Below are 15,909 nucleotides of genomic sequence, written 5' to 3'. Positions count from 1 at the left end.
ATGGTCCTGGCTGATTAAGCTTGGCACTGTCAGGAGTGGGTTTGTGTGTGTAATTAATGATGTGTCTCCTGCTCTCTCCCATGGTAAAGGCTAATAGGATTTCCCAGCCCCAGGCTACAGTGAGGAGAGGCTGGGTGCATGAGGAAGTATGCAGGAGAGGAGAGGGGAGGCAGATTGCGAGAGGTGATAGGAGAGGTGACAACGCAGGAGATTTGAGCAGGTTGAGGTGAGAGGTTACAGAGGATTCTGGATGGTCTGGCCACGTTTTAGAGGAGAATTTGGGCTGCTGTGGGAAAAGGAGACTGTGTTAAAACTGTACAACCTCTGGAGAAAGAAACTGCCAAAAAAAAAAAAGGAACATGTAATTTGTAATTTAACATTTTATGGGGAATTGATTTTTTTTTTTTTTTTTTTTAATAGGAAAAGGTATTTATTAAATGGTTTATATTATTGTATATATTTATGTATTACAGTATTTACAAATATTTTGACAATTAGAAATTATTTTAGTTTATTTTCAGTCATCATTAAAGTTATATTCTGTTAAAATAGGTCAAATGTAACTAGCAATTTAAACCAATTTTTAACCTTATATTGCTATTTTATAATATTTGCAGCAATATTAAAAAATGAATAATTTTTTTTAAATATAATTAACAATTTTTTTAATATTAATAAATTTAATATTAATAGTATGTATTATTTGCATCAATTTTATTATTTTTCTTGTTTCTTTTTTCTACAAAAAGTTATTAAATAATTTTATTTTTTTAATGTATTTAAATATTAGATATAATTAATATAATGCATCATAGTTTATTTTCATTCAGCTTTAAAGTAAGTTACAGCTGAAATAGATCAAATGTAACTAGACACTTTTTAAAACATTTAATATCACAATTGTATATACTTTATGCACAGAATAGAAAACAATGTAATAACAACCCTTAAAATAATTCTACCAAACAGGTTTATAATGTGCAATTGGGACATTTTGAGCTGAACTAAAAATACACAAGAACAAATCTAAATGCAATTTTCCATCTGAACCCCCCCCCCCCCCCCCCCCCCACAATCAATAGTTGATTGACACATTTGTTTAAAGCAAAAACAACTTTTAATTGTTCAATTTCCTCAGCTACATTCAAGTTCACGATTATGCTTAAACGTTTGACCTTCGAAGAGTCTGAAATCAAAAACAAAATGTGAAAATATAACTGTAATCTCTAAAGAGAAGAGAAAAGGTGACGAGAACGAAAAAAAAAACCTAGGCTGAAGAGTGCGATAGAGTAAGCAAACTGAAGTGAGGAGGGGTGCTGAGAGGCTTTGCAGTGAAAGAGACTTTATAGGGGGTTCCTGCGCTGTGGGGCTGATTGTGTGCTGAGTGGAGGGGGGCATTGTGGGATAGCATGGGATGGAGAAACGGGAGGGAGAGAGGTGTGAGAGAACGAGCAGGTGATTTATAACAACAACAGAAGGCTTCTCTCCCCTCCACCACCACCTCTTCCCTCTCACTGAAGCAAAACAAGGAAATCCATTACAAAAAGGCTCGTGTGATAATGGACTTTGCTCTGTGTGTGTGTGTGTGTGTGTGTGTGTGTGCAGAACCAAGACATCGGATATATTTGGGTAATAAAAGTGTAAAGATTTTTTCTTAGATATACAAGTGTGCCCATGAAGCTCCGGTTTGTATGTGTATACAGACACATTTTCAGTCCCAGAGCTCCTTGCCTTATCGTCCTCACCTCCCTGAGATAAAGACCTCTATTCTACCTCGCCGAACGAGAAATGGTGCTGGTAGGCTCCAGGGAGCAAACAGAGAGAAGGAGGAGAAGTAAATAATAGAGGGATATAGCAGGCAGTAATGGTATGGTGGCACTGAAGACCACGTTCTCCACGGCAGGAGGGGCTGCATGCAGGATCTAGCCCGGCTCAGAGTCTCCCTCTGGGGGAGGAGATGGTGTGGAAGAGCCCGTGCCTGCTCCTCTCACATTACCCTTTATGTTAAAACCAGTCAGGGGGAAAATTGGGGCCTGCGTGGTCCTCTGCAGGCCCACCTGAGCCCACTGAGACAAGGAATGGGGAAGGAGGGGGACCTACAAGTCTCTAAATGCATGAGTAATAAGAGTCATAACCTTGAAAACATGTTGGGCATGAAATCAGAGACATGTGAAATGCATGTTTGTTGTTTGAATGTGATAGCTGTCAACACCGACATAAGGGAGAGTAGGAAAACTTTGCAGATACGTTTGAATGGATTTATAGGAATGACTTAATTATTTATATTAAATATAATATGTTCACTTTGGAAATACCCATTAAGGGCTCCAACAATTTATTTAATGGATTTATTAAAAAAAATATTCCTGGGATAATGTTCCAGGTTGTCCCAACTTGATGGCAGACCTAGTATTAAGGGTAACCTTTTAAGGGTATTATTTTTATTTTTTGTGGGTTTTTGTTTAGTGGCATTTCTTTGTTGATTTGTTTGATAGTTTGTCTTGTTTAGTTATAATAAGGTTTTTGGTTTGTTTGATTTGTTTGGTTGGCTAGGATGATTTTAGTTTCTGTTTTGTTATTGAATTATCTTTTGTGGTTTTGTTTTGTTTGGAAACTTTGCTTTTTTGTTTGGTGGTCTCTCAAGGTTCGTTTAGTCCTTTTGTATTTTTGTGACATTTCAACTTTTTTGTTTGGTGGTTTAGTTTTTCAGTGACTTTGGTAATTAGTTTTGTTGACCAAACTAAGTTTTTTTTTTTTTTTTTTTTTTTTTTTTTGTGCGACTTCTGTTGTTTGTTTTATTTGGTGGTTTGTTTTCTGTTGACTGATTTTTGTTTGTTTTTTGTCTGATGATTATTATTATTATTTTTTTTTTTTACAAAACTAATATCAGTTCATTTTAAATAATTTGTATTAACAGTTAAAAAACTGTTTCAATGAACCCGTACTTTGAGTGCTTATTTGGTTTAGCAAAATGTAACATTTAACATTTGATGAAAATTTTTGTTTTACAGTTAGCATACAATGGGATGTCTTAAATTAAATGTAACCCAATTTATATACTCCCTTTTGAGTACCTTGAATCCTTTAAACCTAAATATTGTAATGCCAGTTTCTAAATTCTAAAGTGTCAAAACTAGTTCATTAAATTCTTACAAAATTATTATGCCCCCTATGTCCAGGTGACATTTGTCTAGACGCTTGTTTTTCTTCACTAGCCCATCAGATGGCGCTTGCTTTCAGTCTGGAGGCTGTTCAGGGTGCAGTGGTAAATCACAGATGTTGCCTGTCCCGTCCTTTTGTTTTCCCCCCATTGAGAAGAGAGACCTCAGCTGTTAAAGGAGATTCTTCATTATGGCTTCAATGATCTTTTGAAAATCATTTCCATTAAAACATTTTTTTTCAAAGCAAGGTACTAAAGCGAAGGTTAAATGAAGTTGAACAACACACAGGCTCGTCAGGCGTTTCTGTGAGCTTCTCAATGACAGATCACTGTGTGGGCAAAGGCCTCTATGTATAAGATGGGGGATGGGAAGCGATTTGGGTAAGGCAGATGTCTCCATGTGTTGCAGGTGCATAGGTTTGTTTATAACTGTGAATACTGAAGAGATAAAACAAAGTTCTTACTGATTTTGTCTTTTTTTTTTAAGTTGGCGACTTCCTCTTGTGTGATGTCACAAAAGCTAATGGTGATGTCATGGAACTTTAATTAATTAAAAAATTTGAATTGATAATTGTTAAACTATTACTGAAAAACTACTTACTGAAACAACCAAAAGCGTAGATGTATATACAGCTTCAGGACGTATCAATGCTAAGCGTTATTTTCCCCTAGTTGTTTTCAAACCGAAAATCATTTACCACTTATAGTCAACCTAATGTTTAGTTAACCCTTCTTTGCTGTTTGAGGGACATTTTAGCCCTGGTAGCTTTAACAGAGATTTACGGCAACTTAACATCAGTATTTCTGTGTAGAACTTAATGATATCTTGTATACTAAAATTAGAAAACGTTTATAATAAATTAGCTTGTTGGATATTTAAGGTTAGTTGTTGGATTGCAAATTGTAACTCTTGGGTCAATTTGACCATAGCATAACAGTTCTACTCTGAAACATGTTATAATTTTTGATTCAGTGAACCTGAAAGTCAAATTACATATCAGATATTTGATTAGCACAAAGTGTTTTGACAGGCATAGATTCATCAGAACACCGGTATAACTGAGTGTTCATCAAAAAGTTTAATGAACAAATTCAGCAGTTAATGAATGAACCAAATATGTTACAAATGGACCAGTTTTAAGACAGAAAAGAAAACGTTTTTTAAAATGTGAACAAATTGAGCATCAGTATCTCAGAAAAGGAAGAAATTAAAGCCAACGAAAGGATGAAAATGGTGTTACCTTTAAGTACTAGCTCTCTTCTGACCATCAAATGCAGTTTGACAGCTTTTACTAATCAGTAAGTCAAAGCAGTAGAAAACCCCTTGGATGAACATCTGCGCTATTGTCGCAATTGTAATATTGAACTCAGGAAACCATATCAACGGAATCAAACCAATGTGATTGGTCAAGATGACCACTGACAATACACATCCTTTGACATTAGAAACTAAACTGCAAGAGAGGGGCATTTGCACGATGTCTCTCCACCTTTCAGGTCCAAATATTGGTTTGTTCTGGTCCATGACCAGCTGATAAAACCTCCCTCAGTAACCTATAGCACTAAGGCAGACCAGTTAGGGTGGATTTCCCTCTTGTGTCCATAGTTCAGAGTCTTTCCCATGTCTCTGTCCTACCAAACAGTGTTCTCCCCCATTTCTTGACCAGGATGGGACATGGGGCCGCTGTAGCTGGTGTTGTTGGCCAGGGGGAAGGGTGGACTCAGACCCCCTGTGAAGCCACCCTCCCCCTGTGGATTGGGATGGAGAGGTCCGGTCATGCCTGGCTCGGGACTGGGGCTATCTGTGTGGGATATCATGTCTGTGAACCTTTGGTCATCTGAGGGGTGGTGAGCGGAGACCGGGCCGCCCTCCAGGGCTCCTGAACCTGAGCTGAGGAGGTAAGGGGACTCGGCTGGAGACTGCGCCTGTGAGGAAGGGGGTCCGTGAGGGAAGAAATCGTAGTTGACCACTGGCCCGTAGTAGTCACCTTGGTATTCTGAGGAGAAAAACAAAGATCAATCAGTAATGCTTCTTATATTTAAAAGAAAAAAGTTAAGTACACTGGAAAAAAAATGTTGTAGAAGCAGTTCAGTTGCTAGCCAATTTCACAAATAATTAAAACAAACTGACAAGTAGCACCTTGAGTTAAATGTTAAATTTTAAAGTAGAAAAGAGTAAAACATACTCAAATCTGTTTTGTTTACCATTTTGAAAAATCAGTGTACATGACATTTAATTAACTCACAATGAGAAATACTTTTATTTGATGCCCAATTTCATGTTTTTCTCATTCTACAAAACAATGTGTCAGAATAGTTTGGCTACGACCAAAAAAAATTATTACGAGAATTTAACCAAGACAGTGCTAATGAATGAAAATAATGAAAGGTGAGGAAAGAGGATATAAATAAATGTGGAAATCGTAGGAGAGTGCAGAGGCATGTTTCTTCATTTTTACTCTCATATCCATCCTCTCACTCCGTCATACCTTTGCGATTGGCCTATATAATTAGTGCTACAGAAAGTCATTAACATTCCTCCCCAATTCCATTATTTTTTCCCTGCAGTTGTGATACTTTAATGTGCTAATCAATCATCAACAGACATTTTACTATAAAGAAACGCCACTTGCTCACTGAGTGATAGATAGTCGAATCACCAATGCCAGACCTCTGGAGATCAGTATGTCTATCTGTTTCCATGTTCTCAAAGCTGGATATGTATGCTTTTTGAGGGATTTGAAATATGCACTTTTTCAATTAATTGTAGAATGGTTGGTGTCAGTATTCTGATTGTATTGCTATGTTCACTCATTACAGAAATGAAAACAGCTCGCATCTCTGACAAACACCTGTTAGTATGTCACATACCAGGAGTGTGCATGTGCAAATCCAATCAAAGTGACCAAGCTGGAATGTTGCACAATAGGTAAAGCACACAATTTATTGCTTTCAGGGTCTTGTTAATCAGATTTCTCTGCAGAGTTCTCCAATGAACTCCATTGGATGCCTGTGTTATATTTCTTGTTTTATGCTCTGATGACATAATCGTAGTTTTTGGATTCTGTCTTGAATCTCTGAGGGTGATACTGGTTTTAAGAGTCTTTGTGCTTTCAAGGTAAGAGGAAAGCCTTGAAGAGACGGGTTATGTGTGTGAGAGACAGCTCATGTTATTGTGTGTAAACGTGTTTTGACAAAAAAAGAACATTATTTGTGTTTATGTACCTCCATAGTAGCTGTATCCTCCGGGGCCCATTATGTCAGGGTCCTCTAGTCTTCCTCCGAGTGTCCTCATTCTGCGTGGTCCCCTGAAGAAAGCGTGTCGTCGAGCACCAAGAGCGCTGAGCTGCTTCATTCTGCGTTCTTTAGACCGCCGATTTTGAAACCACACCTACAAGGCAAAGCCACAATTATATACCATGTAATTACAACACAGAGGTAAGTGAGATGAGATGCACCTCACATGTTTATACATTTCACATTACTCTCCAATTAGAAAACGGGTCATTTCCTATACTTTTCCAGGTGACCTGATGGTTTAGATGAGTGGTGTAAGTAATAACACCATATAAAACAACTAAACAAGATGTTTACTTTCATCATGACTCGTCTTATGTTGGTTAAAGAGACTTTGTTTCTTCACAAAAGAAGATATTCTGAGGAATATTTTTTGAAAGTAAATGGGGTCCAAACAACATTGACCCTATGAATAGACAAAAACATTTTTTCAAAATATCTTCAAATGGTATATACACTGTAAAAAGTGATAAGTTGACTTAACTTAAAATAATTGAGGAAACCCGTTGCCTTAATTATCAAGGAAATAATCATTAAAAAAAATTAAGTGAATTGTTAGGTTCACTTAACTTATTTATTTTTTATTATTATTTGCTTGATAATTTTAAGGCAACGGGTTTCCTCAATTTTTTTTAAGTTAAGTCAACTTATCACTTTTTACAGTGTAGGTTTGGAATGAAATGAAGGTGGCTTTTCCTTATTTCATTTCATTTGCATGAGGAAAATAATACTCTTAGTGATGTACTAGCAACACTCTTTGTATTAGCATCACATCTGCTTGAAGAAACACATAAACAACTTGTTGCAGGTCAATGTTCATCGAAACATTGTAACAGTGCTATCTAAGCTTTGAAATGTCTAATATATATATGTGTATATATATATGTGTGTATATATATGTATATGTGTGTGTATACATGGGTAGTTGACGTATCAGTGTGTCCAATGGTGTGACAGAAGAAAAATGAACATTGAAGATAAACCTCTCTCATGCTATTGTAACTCTAAGAATGAAGATACATTTTTCTCTTGTTATTTGTATAAGTTTTTTTCTACATTTTTGCTATGTCACACCATAGGACACAATCCAATTTTTATTTGTCAACTACCCACATACATACATCCATACATGAACAAATGTTCTCTTGTTTCATGTTTATATTGCAGCTCAACCTATTAATGAAAGAAACTAGCACATAATAACTGATCCTACCTGGCTTGTTAAATGCGTCTTCCGAACTACAATGCAATAGATTCTCAAGATTTATATTCCTGCAAAAATTAATATGCTGTGATGATTTCACCAGTCCCTCATCTTAGTGCATGCACGCACATAATTTCTGAGACACTGCGGTGCTGACAAGTATCGTTTGATCACAGCGCCGCCAGCTCATTACAAATAGACCTGATATAACGGTGTGTGACAGATGCAATATCAGACTCATCACTGTCGAACATTGTTTCAATCTTTTAGTAAGACCAAGGCAATTTGACACACCACTGTGCTGGTGGAACTCAAATATAACCTTTTAGTCAAAAGAATCACAGCCGTGTGCGTCAACACACACCGCGAGGGCCGTTTTTCACACTGTTGTCATATAAACTGCTTGCACAGGAACAAAGAGCAGAGGATGATGTGAAAATGTCTGACATAAGACTACATTGTTATGCATGATGGTACAATGTAACACATTTATGCCTGAATCTGCATTGCCACTGCATAATATATGCTAACAACAAGTTAGTCTGCTGTGGAGGCACAATCCTGCCATGTACGAAAGAGAAAAAGAGAGTGAGAGAGACTATATTAGAGAGACAAAACATGTTCTCTACCTTAAACCACTTAAGCATTCCTCTCCATGCTCAGCAAAGGCAACACCTGCTTATTGAGAACAATCGGCTAACTGTTTGGTACATTTTTATGGAAATGTTTTGCCTCCTCCTGAGTGAGCGTTGCTTAGGGATTACACACACATGCTGCTGAACCGGCATGGCTCCGGAGGGCTCCCCGCACAGAGCGCAATCCACATTTAACACATAACAAATGAACGGGGACGTGTGGCAAAGGCCGTCTCCATTTTGGCTCAGAAACAAAGCACTGAGCCTTGCTGGGATTCAGAGAGGGTTGTGATTTCTTGATGATGACAGTGACACGTGAAGATGAGCTGTGTGCTTGAGTTCACAGATATAACCCAGGATAACTTTAGTCAGCAGAGACCAAGAATCAAGATCCTTTTGCTTTTTTACTTTTATGTGGATTTCATATGAACATGACGAAAAATTCATGTTAAGATGCTGTATTTCTGCTGAATTTGATCATTTCTTTAGATTTGTATTCAAGTTATCCTTGTAATTAGTAAATTACTAAATGTTTCAGGGTTAAATACTTTTTCACTGACAACTGGTGGAAAACTCATTCTTACTAACGGTGTTGACCTTTACAGCATGGTTGTGTTTGTCAGCCTTTTCAATTAAATTTCACCTCATCATTTATTTCAGCATTTTAAAAACAAAGTTCTTAAATTTAGTGGGAACCGTTGACTGTAATTGCTGTCAGAACAGATTGTCTTTCACATTCATATTTTCTCAGCAGGAACTGACAAGCCTATCATGTAGCTGACATTCTCACTTTTTTTTATAAGGGCCTACTACCTGATAAAAATCCATTAACAACTTTAACTGCTTTACAACTGTGAAAGTTCCAACCGATATTTGTATTTTGTCATAATATATGTACCAGACCATTACACCACTACAAATATGACAAACCAAGTGTGTATATATATATAGGCCTATAACTTGCTCATTACCTGTTATATTATTATAGGCCTACTATTATTAACTGGTGTGCAATTCCTTCAGATGAACTTTCCAAACAATTTAAACGTGTCTCCTTTTTTCACTTTGTATTTTGTAAAGTTTGTCAGCAGGGCATGATGTTCAAATGTCGACCTTGTCAAATGTCAAACCAAGCTTTTGTACAGTAGGCTACAACTGTTGAATTAAAACTTTGGAGAAATAGGAGAAATCAGCATAAAATTCTAATTCTAATAAACACGTGAGAGATCTCTATGACAGTAGTGGTTGTAGGCCTACTCTGTACCTAACGGTGTTAAATAAATAAATAAATGACCCAAAAAAAGCACGTAGAGATATCCTATAAGGTGCATGCTTGCATTATCTGATAGAATATTTAAAATCTGAAAGAAATGTAGATATAAAATGGCCTAAATAAATAAAATAATAAATCCAAATGTCTTCTTACCTGTATGACTCGCATGTTGAGTCCTGTCTCCTGCGCGAGCTGCTCTCGGATGTGTCGCGTGGGCTTCGGCGTCGCCACGAACGCGGCTTTGAGAGTCTCGAGCTGTTTGGCCTTGATGGTGGTGCGCGGGCCCCGCCGCTTCGTGCCCGAGTTTTGCTCCTCGTTCTCGTTGTTGTTAGTGTCCTTATCTGAGGATGTGGAATTGTCCGTCTCCTTCGTGTCGTCCTGGATCGGATCCAGAAGATCGGGCGATAAACTCCGGTCCGTACATGATGATACTGAAGTATGATGAAGAACCAACGAGGAACATATTAGACTTTGTGTTCTCTGTAATATACGATCACCATCCTCTTGAGATGGGCCTAACAATAGAAGCTCTAAGTAGGGCTAATAATAAAAATGTGCATTGTTGCATCTTATAATGTGTTGTGTGAATATATAAATGGATATTAAATAAATAAGTAGGCCTACTATAGACACTAATTTACACAGTTCTAAACTAATTTAATTTGATAGGCCTGTACTATTCCATTATTTGTGTGTAAACGTTTGAAGCACGCACAATTACGCTGAAACTGATTGTGGGTTTCACGCAAGATCATCAAATATTGGGGCCTTGTTGCTTTAATATGGCAGACAAAAAAAATGAAATAAAGAAAAGAAACAAAAGAGAAAATAAAACGTGGATCACTTCTGCAAAATATCGGAGGAATTAAGTCTGGTTGTCTCTTGGGACAGGCTGCTGTGCTTGATAACAGCTTGTCATTGTCTGAGAAGCTGGGATAGACGACTACAGACGTTTATCTGACAAGAACGCATGGGCTGATGAGAATGAGTTATGGACACTTCTCCATAGATGGACAACACTAAACCAAAAGAGTCATCAGCTTGCAATGAAAAATTGATTGACTGAATCATATTCACGAACATGGACTATCATTGCATCATTTTAAACGTTCACTTTTATACTAGAATTCTAAATTAAGTTAAAAAGAAAAAATGCGAGCTTAATTTTTTTGCGAGCGAGTTTTTGAAGATCAATTAAAAACCGGCGAGATTTATCCTTATAGTGGCCTTGGCTGGATTTTTTTTTTTTTTTTTTTTTTTTTTTTTAAATATGCATTTATACAAGTCATTCAAAGCAAGATTACTGTAAAAAAATAGCACCCCACAAATTTCAAAAGACCATTTGCAGCATTAATGAATTTGAGTGTTGTTCGTCCCTTTTAAAGCGACTGGACGAAGCACTCATTCGCTGTTCAATTAATTGGACTAGCACTGACCCACAAGTGGAGGCGATAATGATGTCATCTGTGTTGGGAAACAAACAGCCTGTCCGTGATTCTGAACATTCGTGAGCATCACAGTCACGGGGACACGCGTAAATAGTGAACCAACACACCTCTGAATCGGGCTAGTTGTTTTCTTTCAATGGATTTTACATTTGAATACAACACACAGGCTCTGTTAATGTGCATTTACATCTTAGAAAGATACTTAGAGCACGTTAAACAATATATAATGAGTAGACGACAAACAAACACACCAATTAAAATGTTTTAAAAAATTTTAATGTGTATTGATTTAAATGAAAAACGAATGCGCTTTCCTGAATGTTAATAAGAGGAATAGGCTACATTCATTTTTAAGAAATATCAATATCTAGGCTAGTTTAAAACATACCAAGTAAAAAAAAAAAACAGTTGTCTGTATTCGTGTTAGTTTTAAAAAAACCATATAGGCCTACAGTTTTGTACAAAAATATATACAAAAAAATGTTACTTAATGAATAATGTCATATGGTGTAACTATCAAGTAAAAATGTTGTTCTGGGACACTTAATCGTTATTTTCAAATATTTGTTTCCTCCTTTATTAATTTCGAGTTTTAAGCATTTCATTTAAAAGACCAAAATTAATGTAATGACCTTGACTCAGTTAAGAGGGTCTAAAGGTGTTCTCTCTATTTTATAGATTTCATATCACGTGACAGTAAAATGGCTTCCTGCATGCTGGTTATTCCATATTGACATCGATATAGGCTAACTATTAATCAATAAAAATAATTGCTTCACTGCTTTTTTTTTAATAAATAGGCTAACAATAGAAACAAATGACAAATACTTCAGCCAAACTTATTTTTCATAGACTTTTGATGTTCTTACTTTTAATTATCCCGCAAAAAAAATCTAAATTAATTTCGAAACTGGAATCATGTTAATCAAGTTATTTTATATGAATTGCCGTTTCAGTGTCATTTTGAAATAACTTAAAAGATTCAGGTAAAAAATGAGCGCCAAGTCATTGCCCCATAATTCACACAACTGAGTCAGACTCTTTCAGAGAGATGGAAACCATCGTTCTCTCTCTCTCTCTCTCTCTCTCTCTCTCTCTCTCTCTCTCTCGCTCTCTCTCTCTCTCTCTCTCTCACACACACACACAATTCTTAAACGCACAGCTCCAGTCGTCGTGCTCACCCGAGTTTAAATTGACCTCTTTGATAGCGCTCGCGCTCGTGTAGTCCTCTTTACACACAAATTTGTTTTCGTCGATGACGTAGAGCTCCTCGCCCGTGGACAGCTGTTTGTTGCACACCATGCACGTGAAACAGTTCAGATGGAACACCTTGCTGCGCGCTCTTCTCACGAGGTCGCTGGGCGAAATGCCCTGCAAGCAGCCCGCGCATTTCGTACCAAAACGCCTGCAGAGGGACACAGAGATGAAATACAGAACAATATTTTATATAGGCTATATATATAAAAACAAAACCGCAGCATATTAAGCCTAATGGTCAACACAAAGGTGGCGTCATGGATATTGATGATATTGCAATCCAGTTGCTAGACTACATATTGTGCCAATAATTGTTGATTTTACAGACACTCAAACGGGGACTGTAAAGGACCATACTGAATACCGAAATGCATTCGGCAATTTATTTTCCATTCCAAGTGCATGTACATGCTGTGTATTGTGTATTTTGTATAATATGCAATAAGTAAATTGGCAATTCATTATCTGGAATATTATCATAAAATGTCACTAAAATAACTGCAATACCGGTGGAGCACGCACACCCGATTTTCACTCACTGTGTCAGCTGACAGTGATTTGAAAATTATATTATTATTATAAAATAATAATGTAGGCTATAATTTAACCAAATAATTTTAAATCATTTAAATGGAAAAATTATATTTAATATTTATAACGGGCATTATCATTTTAATAAACCATGCCATAATTCTGAAGGAATTTGGCAGTAGAAAAAAAAAGTCATTGATATTGTGGGATTGGGCAAGATACCAAAACCTAATTTTAGGTGTTAAACACAAACGCAAGTCTGTTCACCTATAATATTAATATCTTGATTAGTTTGAGTCGTCGTTAAAATAAAAATGGAACTACATTTTTGTATTTCTGCAAATACAAAACCTGAGTTTCTTACATTTATCCATTCATCCTCTGTGAACTGAGAGATAATCCGCCAATTACAGGCCAGGCCAGTCTTGGTTGTGAGGCAAGTCAAGCGCACTACTCCCTTCTCTTTCTCCCCTCGGGTTTATTTTAACACTAATGTACTAAATCTTCCCCCATTTGTTATGGTATCGAGTCGCTCTCGCGCTTTTCAAATGCATCTCCCAGTGAAAGGCCATAACACTACTTACACAACAAATGGACGCATTACGGGTGATTACTATTTCGCCCCACTAATGGCTCTACATTCAAGCGCAGAGCTGGATGGGCCCCATAGAACGTGATGGTCAAGGCCGTTTGGGATAACAATGGCACATATGAAAGCTTAAACACTGGATGACATTAAATAGCTCAGAGAAATGTAAAGTAGAAGAAAACCTGACAGAACACATTTAGCGATATTAAGGACTAATATAAGTAAATAAGCGGCCTGTTCTGAGACTACAACAATATCATTACAGGTAGGGCCTACGCAACACAGGCGTTTTGAAACTGTGTTGTTTGGGTTCTAATCTTTTAAGAATTTAGTGCATATTTTATTGATGCATTTTTTATTTAAATTAATTTATGTTTAGGAGTTTAGCTAGGCTGCTGTTTAGAGTATTTCACCTAGACTAATACAATTATTTTTAAACGCTCATTTTATTAAATCGTTTCTGAATTTTAAAACCTTTAAATTATCTTTGCTATTTTATCTATCAGTTTAGAAGTTAACGAATTTCAATGATATATTTCCTGCATATTAAAAAGAAATCCTGTTCGCTGGAATTTTCGTTTATATTTCTGGATAAATGTGAAAAAACACAGCAGTCAGTTTTTTTTTTTATATATATATTTTTATATAAATATTAGTTTTCCAATATATGGCCTACCAGGGTTCAAATGCATAATAATAATTCGCAAAATAATAACGTGTTTTCGGGTAAAATAAACAATTACTTCACGAACAGATAGTTTTCCCACAATCATGTGAACAAAGGTCTTCAAGAGGAATTCTCACGCCGAAAGCGTGTGAATACAATAAGCAATGAATGGCTCATCAATCAAACAGCTATTAATGAACGACGGAGGATCAAAGGTTTAACAGTACATTACACATTTTAGGCAGGTTAATCCACAAAATGAACCTCATCCGCATAAGAGGAAAACAAAGGTAGTAAATCCTACATGACACATTCTTCAAATGAGGATTAGTCCAGAAGTTTGATGAGGTGAGGCAGCCCGAATGCAAGCAGCTTCAGATCTTACCTGAAAAAGTCAATTTTGCAATAGAGCTTTCCATCCCTGGAGAAACATTTTTCGGTCAGGTTGCAGTTACACTCGCAGCACTGGACACACTTGGCGTGCCATGCGCGGTCGAGAACGTTCAAGAGGAACCGATCGAGAATGGGCCTCTCGCACCCCGCGCAGTGTACCATCATTCCGCCCTGGAGGGGACCGAGAGCCGACCTTCCCAAACGGGCACCGCGCCTCGGATTGGGGCCGCACGAATCGGTGCGTAGCAACGTCTTGGCTTCTTGAAGAGGGAGGCAACAACAGAGCAAATGTTCCGTCTTGAGAACGTGTCTCCACCACGCCTAGAGGTAAAAACTCCGGACGTGATTGTTATGCATTATACCTGTCGGCATCCAGAAATCCACAGAATCAGAAAATAAATCTATTCGTTGCAGAGAGTTTGCTAACAAAAAAAGCTGCTCCAAGTTTTCCTCCTAGTTTGGTTATGGGCGCTTGATCCACCTGCATGTGTCCACTCACCTCACCGACACTTTTTGCATCACTCTGTTCCAGTTCGCGGGAGCCTCTCGCATCCGTATTCAGATTTGATGACGTTTTTCTTGTACTAACGCCGCGGTGGCCAATCGCTGACAAGTTGCCATGGCAACGGGTTTAAATATTGGTACTCTCAGATTGCTTCCAAAGTTCTACCTTGGGTTTGGTAAAACGTCTATAAAGGCTGAGGGTGGTAAAGCTAATTATTTTTTCGACGTGCTATTTTTTTGTCCCTACCGAATTTGGACTCGACCAGTAAAATCAGAAAATGTGCTGTGTACTTAGAAGGCTTGCGTTTTTGGCCTCATTTGGATTCTGGACAGCACATTTGGACTGAAAGACGCTGTTCGATTTCTTCATAGACTTTTGAGATTATTTGACTCCATTTATTTCTGTGTAATTAATACAGCATTTGAAACTTAAATCTAGTGGCAACCATAAGGTAATTAATTGGTAGAATGGTCGATAAATAGAGACAAACTTATAGACGTAAAGTTTGCACGTCTTTTGCATGATGTCTAAAGAAAATAAGTAGAAAATCCAAATAGCCATCGCTGCGTCTTAATTCTGAAGGAGTGATCTGTGCGCGCGGTGGGGGATCCCGTTCTTTTCTCATGCATAAAGCTATTTACAGGGAAATGCACTGGATTAAGATACTGGCTCGCATCAATAGAGAGTACCGGATCGCCCAGCGGTTTGACAAAGTAGCCACAAATCGAAGGGATTTTAAATATTTACCCAGGTAATCATTTTGTTAGCTGTGGAAATGCAAACATTACATGCACTCTAATTTATTCGAGAGAATTAGAGACTGAATTCACAATCTTAAACAGCTTTTTAACATTAAGCGGAAATTACTTTAAATATTAGCCTATATACTGTTAAAATTTAAACCTAATTTACATTTTTACAGGTATTCTGCTTTGTGTAGCCTGTCAACA

At 37.2% G+C, this 15,909-nt stretch overlaps 1 protein-coding gene across 1 annotated transcript; it reads right to left on the bottom strand.

Annotated features, from left to right (window-relative positions):
* Positions 1-4,792: 4,792 nt before the first annotated feature.
* On the bottom strand, positions 4,793-14,994 carry LOC306855650 (LIM/homeobox protein Lhx5; the record flags this gene model as incomplete). Its single annotated transcript, XM_079394441.1, has 5 exons — positions 14,447-14,994; positions 12,199-12,422; positions 9,723-10,000; positions 6,386-6,551; positions 4,793-5,157 (listed from the first exon to the last, which is right to left on the bottom strand). Exons 1-5 carry the CDS (start codon positions 14,617-14,619, stop codon positions 4,793-4,795), a joined length of 1,206 nt encoding a protein of 401 aa, XP_079250567.1. The 5' UTR covers positions 14,620-14,994.
* Between the last annotated feature and the right edge of the window lie 915 nt (positions 14,995-15,909).

The sequence above is a fragment of the Barbus barbus genome (assembly GCF_936440315.1).
Source record: "Barbus barbus genome assembly, chromosome: 36".
Classification (NCBI taxonomy): Eukaryota; Metazoa; Chordata; class Actinopteri; order Cypriniformes; family Cyprinidae; genus Barbus; species Barbus barbus.
The sequence above is the reverse complement of the archived record's forward strand: the minus strand, read 5'-3'. Positions and strand labels throughout refer to the sequence as shown.